Source organism: Falco biarmicus, chromosome 3, assembly GCF_023638135.1.
Source record: "Falco biarmicus isolate bFalBia1 chromosome 3, bFalBia1.pri, whole genome shotgun sequence".
NCBI lineage: Eukaryota > Metazoa > Chordata > Aves > Falconiformes > Falconidae > Falco > Falco biarmicus.
In genome coordinates this window covers 20,606,894-20,628,026 of record NC_079290.1, presented here as the reverse complement: position 1 = coordinate 20,628,026, position 21,133 = coordinate 20,606,894, and the positions used below count along the sequence as shown (strand labels likewise).

Below are 21,133 nucleotides of genomic sequence, written 5' to 3'. Positions count from 1 at the left end.
AAAGCCCTGCACAACTGCAGCTGGAGAGAGGAGTGAGGCTGTGTGAGAGGAACAGCCCTGCCGACCGCCGGGTCAGCGCAGGAGGCAGGAGGTGCCCCAGGCGCCGGAGCAGAGGTTCCCCCCCAGCCCGTGGTGCAGCCCCCGCTGAGGCAGGCTGTGCCCCTCAGCCCATGGAGGGTGGCGGGGGAGCAGATCCCCACCTGCAGCCCGTGCAGGGCCCCACGCCGGGGCAGTCTGTGAAGAACTGCAGCCCCTGGGCAGGGCTCCCGTTGGAGAAGCCCACGGGGGACCGTGTCCCGTGGGAGGGACCCCAGGCGGGAGCGGGGCAGGGTGTGAGGAGCCTCCCCCTGAGGGGCAGGGGCGGCAGAGGCAGCGCGTGAGGGACAGTTTTATATTGTCATTACCCTACTCTGATTTGATTGGTAATAAATTAATTTCCCCAAGCCAGGTCTGTTCTGCCCATGAAGGCAGTTGGTGAGTGATCTCTCCCTGCCCTCACCCCGACCCATGCGCCTCCCGTTATACATTCTCTCCCCCTGCCCAGCTGAGGAGGGCAGTGATGGAGCGGCCTTGGTGGGCGCCTGGCACCCAGCCGGGGTCAGCCCACCACACACAGCTTGGCAGCGGTCCCTCTATCTTGATGCACCAGTCCAAGATTTGGTCACAAACAGCTGAAGGCTGGAGGTGATGTCCCTGCTGTAAATTGGAGAAGTGCAAATAAATGTCTCACTTGTCTATGGCTCTATCACTTTTTAATGCTCTGTCTCCCTAGGATTTACCTTTGCACTCATAAATCCTGCAGTGGTCTTGAAGACCAAACCAAGCTGCCAGGAAGACATGATATGCCAAAATCTCCCCTCCTAATTCCTCTCTCTCCTCCCAAAAGGCGGATTTTCTGGACATATTTTTCCTGCCATAAGCCTTTAGCCATAGAGCAAGGGCCACAAAATGGTCACACATTAGAAGCACGTGTAGCTGAACCTAGCCTTATGGGTGCAGATACTCCCAGGATCTTCTCATTTAGCAGCATGGATGTGTCTTAGGGGCCCTCCCCAGGGACTGGTGCTATAGGACATCAGACTTGTTAAGAAAAAAATAAGGGTATTAAAAAAAAAAAAGTAAAATAAGTGAGCAAAGTGGGCCATGAGAGGCAGGAGTGAGCTGGTACCAAATGCAACGAAAAATCAGAGGTAAGGACCAGGCTGTGAGGGGCAGGAGATGTGTTGATGGAAAGGCAGAAGGGAGAGCCAGCGAGGCAGGCAAGGAGACACAGGAATGGCAAATGATCTTTACAGCAGCAATCTGAATGGACATGTGCCAGGAAAGATTTCATTTGTCAGAGGCAGAAGGAAGGATGTTGTGGTGAGATGTGAGATGATGTGAAGTTCAGCTGTGTGGATGGAGGGGAAAGGCTGTATTTTGGTATGAAGGAAGAGTCTGGAAGGCTTCAGCATAGCCTGGAAGTAATTGAGGTATGCCCTGTGGTCTCTGTCATGCACAAGGTCAGATTAGATAATCACAGTGGTCCCTTCTGAGCTTGTCATCTATACATCTGAGAAATAGGAAGTTTAAACCACAACAAAGGGCTGAGTCCTTGCAGCATGACATGGAAAGCCTGGAGTATCAGAGTATCCTGAGATATTGGCCTTTAATACTGGAATTTGGGGGTATAGGATATCTATTTCAGAAGATTTTTTTTTGCTTTAAGGTTTACTTCACCTACCTGGTTTTACAGGCAGAGTCTATAAAAAAAAAAAAAGAAAAAAAACTCTAATAAAATATTTAAAGACCTTTAAATATCCCTAAAAGAGTCTTTTCATAACATGTGTTTCATAAACAAGCTAGATGCTGCTGGGATGTGATATGGAGACATCATCGCTTTGATAGTTTCATAGATTTCACAGCCAGAAGGCACCACTATGGTGGTTTCCTCTGCCCTCCTGCATAATGCAGACCATGGAGCTTTGCCCAGCAATTCCCACACCGATACATGAGCTACATCATGTAGAAAGACATCCATGTTTAATTTAAATGTCTTTTTGGGTGATGGAGAACCTACTGTATCCTATGTCAGCTCCTCCAGTGGTTAATTACAAGGCCATTAAGGAGAAAAATGTGCCTCGTTTTCAACTTGATTTTTTTTTTTTTAGCTCCAATCTTCCTGGTTTATATGCCTTTGTCTGCTAGATTAAGTAATCCTCTGATACTGCAGTCCTCCTCCATGTACAGATACTTATAGATCTTGATCAATTAATCTCTTATACCCCTCTTTGATAATACAAATGGATCGTGCTCCTTTGGGCCATTGTAAGATACGCTTTCAATCAGTCTTAGCTCTACTCCCAACCTTTCTCAGTTTTTCAATGCCATTTTTAAGTGTTGACAGCTGAACTGGACTATTTTTGTCTCATTAATGTCAGGTACAGAGCTAATACGTTTCCCCTACCACTCAATATTTCCATTTATACATCCTAGGGTCATATTAGCCCCTTTAGCAGGAGCATCACATGGGGAACTTGTATTCAATTGTTTATCCATTGTGACCTCTGAAGTAAACAGCCAAGAACAGCTTCCTGAATATTCCCTCTATAAAAACTCCCATGGGATCACTCTTCATTTGCAACTCCTCTTCGGAGACCTGCCATTTAACTGTCTCGTAATCCATTTAAAATGTGCCGTATTGATTTTTTTACAGTGCTACTGCTCAAAACTAAATGAAAGGCAAAACACAACCCCCAGAACTGCTCAGATGCTTCCCAAGAACCTATTTCCATGGAGATGCATGCCCACATTTTCTGTTTCACCACACTGTAACCCAGGCAGCTCTGCGCCTTGGCGGAGAGCAAGTAAACATGCAGGCTCCCCAGCTCCCGTTCCAGATGAAGGTCTGCTGCTTCTTCAAGTCTTTAATGGGAAGCACAGGAAACTGGAGCAAAAGTACCAGCCATGAGCTCTGAAAAAACTAGAGAGGGTAAAACTGGTTTACAGCTAACACTTTCAGAGATGGTAGAGCCATTTATTTTGGTGCTTGGATACCAGTGCCTCTTGATGGCTTTCAGGGAATATTTTGAGACAATATCCTACACTCAGGGGGTCCCAAACTGGCCTGTGGAGAAGTATCAGTCTGAAAAGCCCATAAAAATGCCTTGCTGCTAATGCTTGAAACCACACTGCTTTTAGCGTGGTTTTAATTTAAGTTTAACGGGGAGGGGTGTGTGACTGGTGACCCAAGAGAAATGCTGAAGGCTGAGGGTGGTCCTCGGTCCAACGCATTTGGGTAATATGCCAGACAATTTTGGTTTTCCTGTTGGTTGCCACGTCCCTCACGGGATTAGCGGAACACTATCCAAAGGGTCTGTATTTCGGGATTAAGAGGCAGCCTGTCATGGGACTAATAACACAGAGAAAGAGGGGAAGCATGAAGAATTTCCGTACCTAACATTGTACAATTCAGGGAACTGGAGCATGGGGGGAGATGGCAGGAGGTGGGGTGGGGGAAGAAGAGCTACTTTCCCAAAGTGAAACGAGCAGCTGTTGTCTCCAGGTGGAATTAGGCAGTGGGGGCCCAGGCTCCCGCAGTTCCTCGTGTTCCTGACAAAGTTTTACCTGCCAAGAATTGCCAAAACAAGGCCATGTCTGGGACAGGAGGGACATGTACAAACCCAGTTAGCACAGCAATATCCTTCATGCTCTGAGTTAAAGCTTAAGCAAAGGCAGAAATAACCCTGCATTTTCCCCAAAGTACTAACACCTCTTGCCGTGACGATGACAGGCAGGGCCTTATCTGGCTTTTCTGCATGTGGCAGCGTTTTCATTGTGCAAATGCTTGCAGCTGCACTTTTCATGTGGGGCAACTTTTGCAGCTAAATAAAATTGTTAAAATGAGTTAATCAGCTTAGTACAATGGTTCCCAACTTTTTCCATTAAACAATCTGCCTCCCATGTAGTCTGCATCTCTGTCCCATTTCGCAGCACGGAGGAGAGCCAGAGCACCCCCTGCGCTGAGCATCCGGCACTCAGCACTGGCCGTGCTCTTCCATTTCACTCTGGAAAGTGCCCGAGCAGAGTGTTCAAGATGAGACTTATGATGTGCTTCGTTTCTCTGCAATAAAACTCCCCAGTGAAGGAAAAACATTTTTCCTAATCAGCCTACAGCTTTTGGTGGAGGCTGGGGATGACTGCATGCACCCTCTCAGCCTGCCTTCTGCAATGGATGGCTGAAGCTCTCAAGGTTTTGGCCAGCTGGCTATAAAATGTTGCCTCTCTTCAGCTTTTAAGTGGGCTCAACATATTTTGTTTTTCCTTTTTTTACCTTTTTTAACCCACTCATTCCAAGACTTTTATCCACCTATCCTTAATATCTTGATGGTGCCCAGTAAAGACCAGATGAAAGCCTGGATGCTGGTGGTGGGCTGAAGCGTGATCCTCACCCTGACTCTGAAGAGTGCCACTCATTTTCCAGTCCTAGTCTCACTAATTGCTGCTATTTGTTGCCATATAGCACAGGAACTGGACTCTCGACAAGCATGGTAATTTTGGGTGGGAAGGTGGGCCCGGTCCCTGCTGTCACCCTGGGCTCTGCCTCTGCCCCTGGACTGGCAGTGGCAGCGGACGTGTCCCGGTTTCTCAGCTGACAGCCTGACATATTGACTTAAATGAGCCTGGAATTACTCATAGCTACATAGTAGTAGCTTTTTACCTCAAAGAGGTAGAAAAAGAAGAGCTAAATTCAGTTCCAGTTGAAACATAAAGTAGTGATAATTAACAAAGCTAACTCTTTGCTTCCCATTCAAGTCTTACCTGCAGAAAAACTGGACTGAAAGAGGTTTTGGTAGACAACTTGGTCCATCCTCCTGCCCTACCGCAGGCTCAGGATGCTTGTCAAAGTTGTTCTCCGTTTCTTTAAGCAGTTGCTACGGCTTCAGCATCCCTGTTCCTAGAAAGCTTTTCCTAGTGTCCAGTGTGCATTCTTCTTGCTGCCATTTCAGCCTGTCACTCCAACATAGACATGAAGAAATCAATCCCCATATCACCCTAGAACAAAACTATAGCAATTTGTCCTCTGCTTTATCTCCTCCCAAGGCCAGTGCCTTGGTGCCATTTAGTTAAAGCAAAACTGCTTCACTTGGAAGTGTGTTCCTCACATGCAGTAATAGTGTATTTCCCACTTGATGTTAATAGCAGCAGAAGCCAAGAAAATATGTCAGGTGCAGAAAAGCAAGGAGAAGGCAATGACAAGGGAGTGGCATGAATGAGAGGAAGGATGCACAGAAGAGGCATAAACCTTCCACAAAACCAAGTCCAGGCTGATACGACGCCTCACCCATGAAACTGGCACGCCATGCACTGAGACTGACAGATCGGCACCTGGGTGCAGTCAGTGGAACGTCAAGTAAACACGAGCCATGGATGGCAACTTCTTTTCTCCCAAACTGTTTCTTTGGTACCAAGATGCCTGGTCTGTTCAAATCAATCCCACTTGTAATACAGTCTTCTTGGGAAATTTACAGTTTCTCTGTTGAATTTCAGCGTTTAACAGTGCCAGGTAAATGTAGTTCCCATTTTACAGATAACGAGGTGGGGCATGAAGAGATGACGTGAGGGAACTTATTCTTTCACCTCCAGCAGGTCAGCGCTGGCATTGGGAACGTGACTTGTGTTTCCAGGGTTGTGCTTCATTTACTGGACTTCATTATGGACTAAGGACATTTGCTCCCATTGTAAGGCTTTGCTCACACGTACACAGATCTGCTCAACTAGTATGGTCTTAGTTCAGGAATCCAATTTTTGGACATGGCATTGGAGCCCCAAGGTCCAAGCAGCATGACCTGGGTCTGTAATGTGTGATAGCTGCTCAGGGTAAGGTAAGCTTTGATGGACCCGTGGGACATACACGGATGTAACATAAGATCATGCAAGTTGCATCAAGGACTCACTGTCACTGGAGGGAAAACAACCAAAAAACCAAACTGCACAACCAGTTGCTCCACCGATGACTTCTGAGTAACAAACTGTGAATGAAGAAACTGCAACTCCATTGGTGAGATTTATAACGTAAAACCCGTAAGAGCACACAGGGAAACTCCTTGTTCCACAGCATCAGCAGCTATTTTCTTTGTCTCCAGGGAAGAGTATTTCATTATCATGGTAGCTGCTGTTTCATTATAAAGCAGATATGATTTAGGTGGCATATTCTTTGTAATGGAAATAATCTTAGTGTGCAGCACCCAGAGTAGTAATAATACAGTGCCACTGTAACCCCCTATGGAGACCCCAATGGTGAAGAGGATATGTGACACAGAAACAGTTTTCTTTACTTGTATGATTGCTCTAATTTCCTTCAGCTGGAGATGTAACATGCACAGATCTGTAGGAAAACAGAGCTTTCCCTGTTAACATATTCTTCTCACTGACAAAGTTTATGGAGTAGAAAGCTTTTAAAGATATAAACAGAATTTAGTAAATTGCAGCCCCATCACGAGATGTTACAATAAAAACCATGATTTATGATTTTTTTAGCAGACAATTTATCTTGACTTTGTCAGTTATACTGCACACTATATAATTTTGCTCTTTTATTTTGTATTAGGCCCAGTATTTTGTGTTTGACCAAAACATGTCATCAGTCCCTACCTTGCAAATGCAAGAACATTCAGAATTATGGCTGAAAAGAAAAAAAAAACAAAACCACATCTATGAGAGAGCATAATATCATGCTGGAATTTCAGCATTAATTTTTCTGAAAACAGCCTTATCTACTTACTTACTGACTTTTAAAGTACTCTTATGCCATAAATGCTGGGAATAAATGGGGGGTGGGATGGGAGTGAAATGCCACTAGACCATAAACAGTCTAGTAGCTGCTCCTTTTGTGGTTTGGTCCTCTTAAGAGGATGCTTCCCTGCTTACATGGGCATCCCCCAAGCTTGAGAAATAAAGGCAATGAAAGCAGAATTCTTCCTCGTAGTGTGCAGTGTCTGCTTGCAGTCGCACAGCACTAAATCCGGATTAGATTGAGCCAAGTCAGTGGAGTCAGGCTGGATTTACACCCAAACCCTGCCAAGAACAGAGCCCTCTGCTCAGTTAACCCCTTCTGTGACATCTTTGAATGTGTTGCATTTATGTAGCACCTGTACCCCATACAGCAAACCACTGCAGGGACCCAAAGTACTGCAGCTGGGGAAGGACACGGGGTGGGGAGGTGGTGGACAAAAAACTTTGCCCACCTTCGGGTGCTGGACCCTCTGTGACTGAGGCTGGTGTGAGTGTCAGGTGAGAGCTGGACGCTGGCAAAAATCTCTGTTTCTTTTCCCCTTCTGTTCATGTCATGGATCAAGACCTGACCTTGTTTAAATCAAACAAAATACTTTTACTGTATAATAAAAATTCCATGTTTTAATACATCGCCATGCACAAATGAAGTCAAACAATGCAGAGTACAAAATTGTCAAATATACAAAATGATAAAGCAGATATCCAAAGCTTCCAGAGATCATGCCCAAAGATACCAAAAACTTGATATTGATTTTAATTTCGTCATTTAAAAGAATTCCTCCCTCCCACCCGGGTTTTATTTTTTGTCGAGTTTTGCAAACAGAAGGAATTAAAGAGTAAATATAAAAACTGTAGGGTGGAATTAACAGTGATGGCCACTTTGTATATTAAACATTAGATTGCATGATAATTTCTGTTTGGGGAAAAAAGCACTGCTGTACAGATGAACACCTTGGACACCTGGGGAAATGCAGTGTACATCAAACAAAAAGGCACACTTTTGTCTTATGCCACCTCATTTGCCTCAGTCTTTATAAAGTGCAGCCACAGACGACCAGGAATAACAGTGCACTGCTTTTTAACCATTAGAGTGCTGGCATTTTGATTTCAACCAAGTTAACATTAAAAGGCTTGGAGCATTTCCTTTGTGAGCATAAACCAGGACTGATTCCAAAGGCAGCTGGACTAGACACGATTTGCCAGCTTGAGGAGACTGGTTTGACCATACAGCATGGCCATGGGCTTGCACTCCGCCTTTCTGCACCAGATTTCCCAGGACCTTGATGACAGCCTCCCTCTCTCCCTGCAGCTCGCGCCCATCATCGGCTGCCAGTGCTGACACACCAGCGCAGCCTGGCATCTGGTTCTGTCTGTGGGCTACTGATTTGGGGACAACCTTTGGAGACAACTCATGTGCGGCTCTAATTCCAGCTGTCAGTTGTCTGCTCTCCTCAAGGTCAGGTTCAATCAACCTTAAATTCAACTCCCCGAAATGGAGGAGCCCAGATTTAGAGCACCCTTTGCTGGTTTATGCTGTGCAGAGCCAGGCAGGCATTACTCCCATGTTACCCCCACTTGTGAAAAAGAAATAATAATTGTGAGGCAGGTCCAGATAGCTACAGTCTTTACAAGAAACTGAAAGCAAAGCCCGGCACATCCCAAAGTATGTCCCTGACACTTTCATATTCTGCAATAATTGTGAGAAATTTAAAAATACGCCTCTTAGGCTCACCAGGCATCCCAGCAGCTTAGTGCAAGGAGTCTTTTCAGAGCATGCAGCGTTTTTTGGGGAAATGCCAGTCATTCCCATTGCCAGAACATCGCCCCGTGCAGTTTAGCTGTATTTTAGGGCAAGCCCAGCAGACAGCAGCAACCCCAGCCGGTGCCCTGAAACACAGGGTCCCATTCCGCAAGGTGCTGTGTCTCCTGTAACAGCTTCAAGAGAGCACTCAGCATGGCACAGGACACCAGGCTTCGCTTGCGGGTTAGCCCAGCACAGCCCCGTTCCTCCCCGTGGTCAGTGGCATTGGACTCAGGAGGAGAAGGCTGAGATCTGGCTGTCATGCTGAGAAGCTTTGCATAGGCTGGAAGCTCATGTCCCTCCGTGCTCTCTCCATTGCCGCTTAATCTGTTTTCTACCTTTCTCAGAAGAAGAGCAGCAAAGAAGCCTCTTGCATACAAGGGGTGCAGATGAAGCAGTAAGGACTCCGAACATTTCTTTATCTGCTCTGGTCTTGAGAGCAGAGCCTGGCTCAGTAGGGAAAACCTCTGTCTACATCTAAACCTGTGCTCTCAGTAAACAAAACCAACCAACCAACCAAGTCCCCGTAGCATCTGATGGGGCTGACTGTGTTTGCTTTTTTTTTTTTTTCTCTCCTCTGTGCAGCTTCTTATTGCTTACATGCAGTTCTCCTGCAATATCGATCTCCCCGCTTTAAAAAACCCCTGTGTATCACTATTCAATTTGGTGACTTATGATATTAAAATAGATGAATTCAAGGCAAGTGCTTAATAGAAGTAACATGATTAGAGATGTAACAACAGCTACAGAGGATTTTTTTTTTCCTGAAAAAGTACTTAGATATATTTGGAATTAAAATCAGAAAGGAGCTTTTAATCTAATTCTCAGACTAAGCCTCGCCATGTTGTAATAATGCTGGCAAACCTGCTTTTACGGCAGTAGCAGACATTATACAGGCATCTGCAAGACCAGCTTCTTCTCCACCCAGCCTGACCCCAGATGTGCCTGTTAAGGACATCCAGAGCGAAAAGGTGTCCCAGCAGCGTGAGGACACTTGTAAGCCATCACGCGCCAAAGCCAGTGACTCCGCAGAATTTATTTGACAGGCAGCGAGCATGTACCAATGTTCTTTAAACAATAAATCTAGACCAAACTCATTTTCTTAGGATTTCACACTGGATTAGAGCAAGAATCCCCAAAGATCTTTATCTTCTTAGCCATGGCTGTAGCTAGCTCCCTTCTTGTTTCAGCTTCTTGATGTTGATTCAATACCAATTTGCAGTAAGTATTACTTTTACAGTTTCTCTTGTTTGCGTGAACTGTTTACTCTTTGAACCGCGCATTCTAGCTGGTGCTGCTCCCCACCGCCCGGTGAGGCACGGCAGAAGGTGGCTCTGGCGGTTCACACTTGCCTCGCCCCTACCGACAAGCGGGTTTGTGACACCTGAATCAGGCGCCGAGCGGGCGCTCCTTTCTTTATTTCTAAGGTACCACGTTCAAAACAGCCAGCGGTAGGTAATAGGGCCCAGTCTTACGGCAACCCACTGCTGGGAGCGCCTGTCGCTACTCTGGGTAGGCCACTGAAGTCATTCCACTTCTAGGGCTTTATTAACCAGCTCCGGTGGGACTCATCACGATAGCAGGAACAGTCTGCTGTCTTTCAAGCAAGGAACTTGTGTACCGTTTTCAGCTGCGCAGCTGTACAATATAACTCTCAATCGGCAACACAGCTTCTCTGCCCGTTGGTGAAGGCTGGAAAATCTGCTTCTTGCCAGCAACAGGCCACCTCCTTACTTAAGAGGCAAACCCACAGCTGTTATTCCTTGCTCCGACTACATATCCACTTGGCCCCATCATTTGAGTGCGGCATTTTGTCCCAGGCTGTTATTAAGGAAAGACAACAGACTTGCTCTGGATGTCCAAGGGTTTTTGTTGTCCTTTCTTGTCCAGTTCTCTTCCTTTATTTACGTGCAGAACAACCTCACAACTGTGAGCAGACCTACGATGCTCACACCAAAGCACAGCTCTGTTCATACAAGCTGTTTAAATTAAGACCGTTTTGCGTGAAAAAGTGGATATAGGTTGCCCTGCCTTCCTATAATATCAGAAACTTTTAATAGATTGTTAATTTGTAAGTTTACATCTGATGATCTAGTCTAATCCTTGCATAACACACACCTAATAACTTCATCCAGTAATTGCCGCACTGAGCCTGGATTTCAGTTTGAGGTAGAGCTTATTGACTTAGAAAAATACTCTGCATACATTTAGAGACTTTATGTGATGGAGAACATGCCAGGTAACTAAGTAAGTTGTCTCCATGGGTAATTATCCTCCCTGTTGAGCATTTGCACTTAATTTCTAGCCTGAAATCAGTTTCCAACCAGTAGAGCACATCATTCCCTTTTCTTCTAAATAAAAGAGCTACCTGCCTTGAGACAGCACTCCCCTGCCCAGGTAGAAGATTGTAATTGCAGACGGAGATCAAGTCACCTCTTCAAATTGCCTCTGATAAATTAATAGCTTGAGCTTCATTAGTCTGACACTATAATAAGACCTGTTCTCCTGCCCTTGAATGACACTGGGAGCTATTGAAAATAATTTTTCCAAGTTGTCGATATCCTTTTTGAAAGACGGGCAGCAACCGAACAAACTGGAACAGCATCACTGTTGCCAGGTCCTACATCCCAGCTGGCAAGAGCATCTCTGGGGCTGATTTTGAATGGACTATTTATCACACCTTCACAGCCACTGTATTACTCCAGATGTACTCCCCATGCCTCTAAGTTGAACTTGCTGCCATCACTTCTGCATTCCTGACTTTGCCAAGGAACCTCCAGGTTACTCCCTACCACTGACCTGCTCCATATTATTATTTACCGTGCCCGTTTTTGTCATCTCTGGCTGTTGCCAACAGTATTTTTCTCTTTCCCTGGCAGGAATATTGAAAATAGAGCATACCTTGGGAGGAGCTCATTAGGAACAGTCTCCTTGATGATAATTTCATATTTACAGTTATTTTTTTGTCATCTAGGCTGTAATCAGTTTTAATCCACTTAATTTGGGTGATATTGATTTGCATTGTGCTATTTTGTTCTTTATCAAAATCAAATGTTCTATAGAAAGCTAAGTATAGTATGCCAGAATAGTTTCTTTTATCAACAAGCCTTTGATATCACAAAACATGAAAGCAAGTTTATTTGGCATGATACATTTCTATAAAAATCATTTGGAGGGTTTTATAAATTTTTAATTGCTTTAAGGATTGTGCCGCATCAATCTTTCCATGATTTTGCCTAAGAGTGATAGGAAGCTAATGAGCCTATAGCCTTCTGGGTGAAATCACTCATTCGTTTGAATTATTGGGGTTTTGATGTCATTTGAAGCTTTTTTTATGCTTTCTGGTTCTGAGGATTCCTAGGCAAGTTCTCTTTTGCTTTTGGATTCAGTTAATGGTTCTACAAATTTAGAAGTGTGTTTGGATAGTTGATGCTTAGTATTACCCGTAATTACTGATGGAGTAGGAGGTCTTACATTTTAATGTGCAATCTGATTCCCTCCTTCTACTGCTTTCACATACAAAACACGAATATTTGTTGGGTTTTGCACGTACTGTGAGTAATCGCTGTGCTGTGCCTGTGTAACATTAGACTTACCTACGCTACGACAGTATTTATTAGGATATATGTAAAGCCTTTGGTCTAACCAACCCTAACCTATTGGCCACTGAATTCCCATGTTTTTTGGCTTCCCTCATTAAACAACTACTTCTCTTAATGCTGATTTATCCTCATGAGCCTGCCTAATCACCCATATGTTATGTTGGTGGGGTTTTTTGCATTCCAGGTAACTCTCCTGAATTTTACTGTAGGAGGTTGCAGGTAATGCTGGTAGTACTTTCCCCTCTACCCATCAGTTGTAATTATATTAGAGGACCTTTTCTTCTTAAATTAAAATCTTACTGACCACAGTCTATATATACGAGGGTCTATTGCGGCACAGTCCTGCAGCGGGGTCATTCAAGGAGACTCTGATGGCAGAGATGTTAATTGTCAAAAGGAGACCAATGTGAAAGATTCAGGGTTTTACTTTGCTCGCTCAAGACAATTTTGAATGACTGAGATCTTGTGGCTTTGTGGCAGGTGGAGGGAGGTTAGTTTTAGTGGTGACAAAAACCCCATTCCAGGCCTGGCTCCATGGCTGGGGCTAATCAACACATCACCAGAGACTTTGATGCAGCGGCACCAATGTAAGTCTGTCAGGGGTCTGGCCTGGGGTCTTTCAAAAATTCAGGGCAAAACAAAACCAGAATTTTGTAATTTTTAATGGTTTGATTTCCTCAGTGATGCTGCATCTGCTGTCAAGTGACAACACTTACCCTAAGGAGCAGACAGGGAGGGATGAAGTCACCGGTAGATCATCACTATCCAGCTGGGTGGGCAAAATGAAAAAGCTCGTGGAGCTTTGTCAAGCTCCCCTCCTGGAAGGCTGCATTTGCCTTAACAGAATAAATGGTGGGGTTTTCAAGCACAGAAATCCATGCAGATTAAAAAAAAAACACAAGGAAAAAGCAGTGCAAAAGATGCTTTCAGCTGCAGCGTGTTTTCTGGGGTGAGCAATTCCTTCAGGTTTCTAGTGCAGGACTTCTCATGGGTTGAAGCACTTGGAATGGCTGAGCCTCTGTCAGCGTTTCTTAGTGGCGTCTGATACTACAGCCTTTCTTGACACAAAAAACCAGGCGAGCGTGGCAGCAGGGAGATGCACCGAGCAGGAGGAAGGCTGCAGGTCTGCACATGGGGAACAGTGTCCCGATAGCAATACTGTTTAGTTTCAGAGATAATAACTAGTGATCAATGTAATGGCAGCACTGGCCTTTCAGAATTTATCTATCTCCACAGGGCTGATAATTGCTGTTTTATGAAAACAGCATTAGTCTCCTACTCTTTTGCACCGAACTAATGGCTCTGAGCATATTTTAATTCACTTCCTTTGCTGGAATAAGTTATTCGCTCCCTTTCATGTTGACTTGGTCTTTGGCACTCTCAACATAAATGATTTATTGACTAGAGATAAAGCATTCTTTCCCCTGAACTGTTCCTGCGACCCAGGCAAAAGCGGATGTGCCTGCTATTAATAAGGTGTTCGGCATAAAAAATGCAATAGACTTGATTGTCTGCACTCAATAGCCTTTCCGAGAACACAGTACCTGCCCCCATTCATAATAACAAAAATCTCTCCCACATGTTTATTTATATTAAAAAGTTTTCAGAAGAATACACTGGGATCCAGATAGCCGTTCAGGAGATGGTAGAACAATTTCATAAATATCCCTGAGGAAGCATGGCCTACTTCGGGAGAATAACAGTGATTAAAAAATCCAAACACGATGAATAGTTAAATACAAGCCAAAAAGTACAGTTATTTCCTTATGGCTCCAGCAGACAGTTACACACGTGAGAAGTGTCACGGGGCTCAGGGGAACTATGTTTGCAGTTATCCACATGCACAGGCTGGCTGTAGGCTGGAGACCCACACCGGCTTCAAAGGAGGTTTGTCCGATAGGCACCTACAGCAGACTTCTCACCGAGTCTAGCTACACAAGGGTCTGGACTTGATTTTCACATTTCTCAGGGCTTATAACACTGCTTTTCTAGGTCAGTCGTAGCTAAAATCCTGGGAAGCTTTTAAAACAAACTGTTTTAACAGGAGAAGTGCACACATCTAAATTCATGCCCATATACTGGAAGATGTTCAAAACTAACATTGATACAAAAAAATGCTCCTAGTGGCTCTCTGCCTAACTCAACTTCTTCTTGTACGCCCTTTTAAGATAACACTCTCTGATAAACTCTTCTTTTATAATTCAAATTATTCCAGATTTTTTCACTGGGTAGTAAAATAAGACAATTCCTACTATAGAAGTATAGCATTCTCCTTCTTTTTAAAATAACTTACATCAAAGTGTGTGTGGGGTTAATTGCTGTACCAATGTGAAAATTGATGTCAGTTGCCAGAGCGCTTTTTTAAAACCTGTAGCAGAAAGAGCTGTAAAATTTGCTGAAGCTTACAGTGGACCTGTGCCATCTGCATGGCCGGGTCTCTTGGTATCAGATTCCACCCTGCAATCCTAAGAAAATCTAAAAGTGCAAATGTTGCCATTGGCGAAGATTCTTGTTTCTTAAGGAGAATTTTTACACCAACTAATTTAAAATTAGGGACCAGGGTTTTCAGAAAGAGAATGCAGAAGCTTACTGCTTTGTAATTCTTGGGAGCTTCATTTCAGAACCCATGGAAAGACCCAAACCATTAGAAATCACTAGTGACTTCTGAAAATCTTGGTCATCAGTAGAAATAATTTGCTTTTGGATAGAATACTGTAGAAGTGTCCAACATGCTGAATCTGAGATGGGTGGAGAGCTGAAACCTAAACCCATATCCATCTGAAAAAGAATTAAGCCCTAAAGATATTTATCTGTGTGTTGTACGGGCACCCTCGGTGGTTGACCTTCAATTCTATAGTAATGAACTGTATAATAGTTTTTTAAAAATTGTAACACAGGAGCTTCCTCTAAAAAGGTCCTTTTGACTTGATGTAGGTGTATGTTCTCTCACACACTGCATCTTCACACAGTATGGCATCTCACCCACAGTTTGGCTTAGATGCTAACAGCGACTCTACAGTACCTGTCTGTCAGGCTGGAGAGAGTAACTGTCTTTAAATACACGGAAAAAGCTACCTTTGATTTTAAAGAAAGAAGGAACAAAGAGGTAAGTCCCCCCCGGTATGTTGATGGCATCAGTTCATTATAAAGAGCATATCAAGAAGGTCCTGATGTGAGGGACAGACACTAATTCCACTGAGTCCCCATGGAAGAAACAGTACCACAGCCAGCTGTGATACAACCAGTGATGAGGCCAGCCATTCAGAGACTGAACAAAAAACAATGTTCAGGTTGAATGCAACAGTCTTGAGCCTGCTACTGTATGTTGAAAGGCTTATTGGAACCATTTGCTTATTCCCGGTTCCTACCAAAATACTTTTTTGGAAAGAAAGTGGAAAAAGTTAATGAAGAAGCCTGCCCTCTCCAAAGGGAGCGTCTTGCTCCTTAGAAGTATACCCTTACACTTTACTTTGTTCAGACAGTTTGGTTTGGACTGTGATTCCCCAGCCCTGCCCAAAACATAAATGGTGCCCAGCATGAAGAACCTGAATTTTTCCAGTTTATTCTGGTTTTATCATAGACCGAACCCAGTGTCACACACATCTCTGAGAAAGGCTCTCTCCCTTGCCTCTCCCTTGCCGAGTAAGAAAACATATTGGCACACTAGAAACAAGAACCTTTGATATTTGGTGGATGAGAGGGATAGCGGACAGTGTCCTACAGTTCATTCAACCTACCCTGTTGTTGGCTACCTCTGTGACAGCTCTTCTCTAAGTCTCGATAAAAGAAGTCACATCTCTTCCACGTGCAAATCTATCTACACGATCTACTGTGAATCAGTGAAGGTATGCTTAGTAGTGGACTTCAGTTTGGATGCGGTCTCAGCCCAATACTGAAACGTATCCACAGTATTTTAAAAAAAGACCGTTATATATATATCTATATGGACTGTGCTAGTTCTGTGTGGAAAGCACATATGAAGTGCTGATATTGTTTAACAGAATGCCATTAGACTGCAAAACTAACATATACAAGACGTTTACATTCCTATTGGGGTGTAATATTGTGGACGTATCCACTGAGATTTGAGAATTGCTGTTTTTCCTAAAACATCATGCCATCTGCATACATAATAAAAGAGTCCAGTAGTTGCCATGCTAAAACAGGACTTCTAGTGAAGGGCATAGACAGTCCCCTAAAGGGAACTCAAAAGTTATGCACAGTGATGAAAACTGGAAGAAACTTTCCAGCTAAAGGTCTGTCAATGACCATTTTCAACAAATTAGCACTGGATATTATGCACCACGTTTTCACTCCACAGCAAACCAGGTCTTCCCAGAATGCATCATCTTGAGTGGGCTGATTTTACTTCAAGTTTGTCTTCAATCCTCCATGGTCACCTTCTGGCAGTGCCATTTATTATGGTTTTTTTTCACGAAGGAAAGTTTACTTTCATATCAAGTGGCAGGACAGCAGCTTTAGAGGCTGGAAATGTTTATGGAGAGCTCTCTGCCGGGGCTGTAAGAAACAAAACAGAAAACCAAAACCAGACAGTGAGTATAGAAGACCGCAAAGGATTTACCACATTTCAACTAAAATAAAAAAGAAAAAAAGGTCAGGTTTGAGCTAAATAAATGTATTTCTGCTGTAAAGACAAACTACTCATAGAATATACATTGTGAACCTGATACTTTTAAAATCAATTTCACTCATCAGTCAAAACTTCAGTGCTTAATTTACTCCTTAGATACAGTACAGACCAGCAATCATTTGTATGATTTAACAACTCCTACTTTACTTTTATTGCCTCATGGGAAAGTGGTGCTTACTCTTCCTCTAGTCTGAGTCCCAGAGAGCAGGCTCTTTTGTTGGGTTGGGCTTGGAGTAACCACTGAAGGCTTGATCGTCAAATGCTGGGAAGGCTCCACCAAATGCCAAAGTAGGAACTGATGTTCCCTCACCACTTCTGCTGGCCAGCATGGCAAGAGTTGGCCATTGCTGCGTAGCAGATGTGAAAACAGCTCACCCACCTCCTCCCCTGCTTCAGACCCCATAAGATAATTAGGAGGTTGCAGAGAGTTTCTCTTTCCCTACTAGAAGCAATAAAGCACACCCAGTTTGCGTGGCTGCTACTCCTTGTCTGAAAGCCCTTGCAAAGCTGTAAGGTGATCACACCATAAAGGAGGAATACGTGGAGGTTACTTGGAACGTCTTCCCCCTCCACCCAAACTCTTCCTTGAGATGCACAGCAAAAGGACAAGAAGGTAACGGACACAAGATGCAACAAGAGACATGACAGCTAAATACGAGGAAAAAAAATTCTCCCTGGTGAGGGTGGTCACATTTTGGTAGAAGTTACCTGACCAGGCTGTGTGATGTCCACCTGCGGGGATATCCGCAACTCAACCGGACAAGGCCATGAACAACCTAACTTGTCCTTGCTTCAAGCACAGTTGAGCAGAAAGATCTCCAGAGGTCTCTTGCAACCTAAATTATGTTAACACTCTGCATGTTGTGATGGGGATTTGCTCCAGAGATGAATGCCCGCGTGGGGCTGCTCACACTGAAGGGCAGTTTTTGTTCAGCATGTAGCCACAAAAATGCACGTAAGCCCGTCACAGGCTTACGCTAGCCTCTGGAGCCAAGAAGCCATGCCGAGGCAAGTTCACCGTGTTATTTCAATGTGTTTGCACACAGCTTTGTTTATCACAGAGCCCTCACCCACCAGCAGTTTTACCGACCAGATCTGTGACCAGGGCAGTGCTGGGATGGGACTCGTTGTGATGGGCTTTGCACCCTTTCCAGCTGATGTCCTGCTTCTTGCATGAATGTGTGTGTCTGTATGTGTGGGAAGAGCTGGATTGTCGGCTTTTTTGGGCCAGATTCCAAATTGTGAAGTTAATGGGATGCTGATGCTGCCAAGGCAGCATTCGCATCAGCTGAAACTCAGGCTGGCAGTGGATTTCTGCTTTTCATCCCATCAAAATCATGCCTGGTGGGGTCTTCTCTGTGGGGTGCGGGATGACTGGCTCTGCCAAGCTGTCAGTTTGCCCATATTTGCCTCCCCCAGCCCTGAACTCTTGTAGCAATGGACATGAAAGTCTGATCGAGTGGGGAAAGGATGGGATGTTAAATCAGTAGGTGCTGGAAGAATGCTGAATAAGATTAAAAAAACCCACCACAACCTGCCATGAGCACTTTACCCCTCAGTGTGAATTGTCCTATGAAACAGGAAAAATAAAAAAAGTCTCCTTAACTATTTCCCTCCTTATGTAGGCATATTCATCTGATTATGGTGCTACTTTCGATTTCAGTTTTTACAGCTGCCTTGCTTTTATTCTCAACATTCTGTGGTGTGATGATCTCCCCACCACCTACCATCATCTACCACATGAGATACCCACATAAGCAGTGGCCTGAGAAAGATGCACATTTGGGACTCAGCAACTGTTTCATTCCGTGGGAGAACATGTGGGAATTTTTTGAGCCTTCAGTTGGTCTAGACAGATAATTGACCACATCCCCTGGGACAGAAAAGCAAGCAATGGTGACATTAAGCAGGTCTGAAGATAAAGGGGACATCTAGGGCAGGAGGTTTTAAACTTGGAGAGAGGCAAACTGATACCTCACCTCAAAAGTGTTTGATTGCAGGTGAACTGGAGGATATCTCCCATCTGTGTAGCAGCCACAGAGACAGGCCTGCCTCACGAAGGAGAAATAGGACTTTTTTTGAGGTTAAATAGTTCATCTGCTGCAAAGAAGGGAAAATTTGAAAGGCTCTCCCAAGCAATGGAAAATACCTTGCCTAGCCAACAGAGTTGCAGGACTACAATCAAATGGGTAAACTGGCTAATTATATCAGGTCTGGCCTCAGAACTGCACCCATGCTGAAACTCCCCTGACACCCGCATTGTCTCAGCCACAGGCTCGTACTCATGCTTCAGAAAAAAGCCTGTGAATGCGGAGAAATGGGGACTGAACCCACCCTGGGCTTTGTCCACACCGCAGAGGGAGCACAACCACTTTGAGCCATGCAGGGCACCTAGCAGAGCCAGTCTGGACACAACCAGCAACACTGGCCAAGGAAACACTAGCAATTCTGTTTGGCTCTGCATTTAGAGCAAGCAAACTGAAGCCTTAGTGGTCATCTAGCCCATTCCTCCTCTTCTCACTTTGCCTTTTGAGGACAGCATTTTAGAAGCATTTATTCTTCCTCATTACCTATATAATTTTTGGTGCCCAGCTGCAGACTCCTCTAAGGACCCTGATTTTCTGACCGTATGTACCCAGCTCTTTTGGAAAATAAGATCTTTTTAAAAGGTATCACAAATAAGCAGTTGTCTTTGAAAACCTTGCCTGAGACTGTAAGTTCTTGGAACAAAGACCGCCCTTTGCAGGGGGTTTGTACGCTTACCAACACAACGGCATGCAGATCTAATCTCACATGACATTTTCAAGAAGCTGCTGTAGAAAGACAACATTAATGTCAAAGCCAGAGATGCATTTCATTTTTTGAGTACCTGTGCTGTGTGATTTTTTTTTCTAACTGGGAAAGGGACATATTTTTCACTCATTTTAAACACGTTAATTCAGCTCAACCTAGCAGTATTACCCATTTGTCACATTTTCATAATTGAGGGTTTCTGATAAAGAAAACAAGCATATAGTAGCTTTGCTAGGTTTCTTCTCCTGGAACTGATTTTATACTATATTTCTAAGGTTAGGACATTTCAGAAGTGATTATTATGAAAAGTGCCTATTTCCAATATACATCTACCAACCGTTCCTTGGGAGTCTGGTGAAAAACTGCATTCAGCCACATTTATTAGTTATTTTCCTGTGTCAGAAAGGCCACAGATATCTCACTTCATGCTTTTCATGCCACTTGAGGCATTATAATAAGCTGTACATTATTGCAGACTTGCTGCATCTTGCTACTTGCTAATTAGAAATATCACTACCTTTGAAGAATTTTGTACACCGACAAAAGGAAACGGCTGGCCACCCATTCCTACATTTACCCTTTTCTTTATTGCACATTGAATTCTTATCACTGAGGTGTGAGAGCGTGACGTGTCTCTGTGAGGCTCATGGAAGTTAATGTAAAAACAAAACAACTGCTTGGGAAGCTGCTGATCCCGGTCAGTCACCATGGTGGAAGGTGGAAGGAGGATTAGCGGGGGCTGGGAAATGGTGCCACGGGGCGGCCTTGGCAGGGGCAGGAACCATTTGCCCCAGATCAGATGAGACTGAAATCGTACCAGAGTTTGGTTTCATTTTATCACAAAACCATCCCATTACTGTTCTGGGTGGAGAACAGCGGCAGTTCTCTTAACCTCTAGGTAAATGCAGCTATTGCTGCACATCCTTATTACCTAACAGGTCGCTGATAACCAAAGTCAACAGTGCCAGAGATCCAAGGTTACCTCAAACATCTGCACACTTGGAGCTAGCTGGAGCCAGCACGGAGGAGGTGGCAAAGCAATGCTCCCCAGCCTGCTCCGTCCACTTCCCAGTCACCTCCTCTGGTCAGAGCAGCCCCGGCTGGTGTAGGCAGCAAGTCAAACCTCAGGGCTGCACAGAGGCAACACCAGCTGCCTTGCTGCAAGTGTCACAGCCCGTGTTAAGCAGTGACACAATGATCAATGGACTGAACGCAATACTCAGTAGCCGAGAGAGAAAACAGAGATGTGGATGGGTTTTGATAAGACTGCCAATTTTGTTTTGATTCCCAACAAGTCGTGTCTTGGTCTGGCTCGCCAGATTCTCCCCTCATTACTAAGACCTGGTAGCTGATACAGAATTGAAGGTTATCTAATGTTTGTCCAACGCAGTGTCAATGTGGCAGAAATATACTGAGGGGGAAAGGAAGGAAGTCTCTTCTTTCTTTTGATTTTTGATTTTGCTTGCCAAGCAGGAAATCAAGACATTAGTTTTGGAGCAGCTTGACAGAAAA

At 44.3% G+C, this 21,133-nt stretch overlaps 1 protein-coding gene across 2 annotated transcripts in view; it reads right to left on the bottom strand.

Moving 5' to 3' along the window:
- Positions 1 to 9,124: 9,124 nt before the first annotated feature.
- Positions 9,125 to 21,133, bottom strand: part of SAMD12 (sterile alpha motif domain containing 12) — a 178,758-nt gene continuing 166,749 nt past the window's right edge. For both annotated transcript variants that reach the window (XM_056331783.1, XM_056331785.1), the window contains one exon: positions 9,125 to 16,695. In XM_056331783.1, coding sequence (XP_056187758.1) covers positions 16,673 to 16,695 — 23 coding nt within the window. In that variant the 3' untranslated portion in view covers positions 9,125 to 16,672. The remainder of the gene's footprint in view (positions 16,696 to 21,133) is intronic.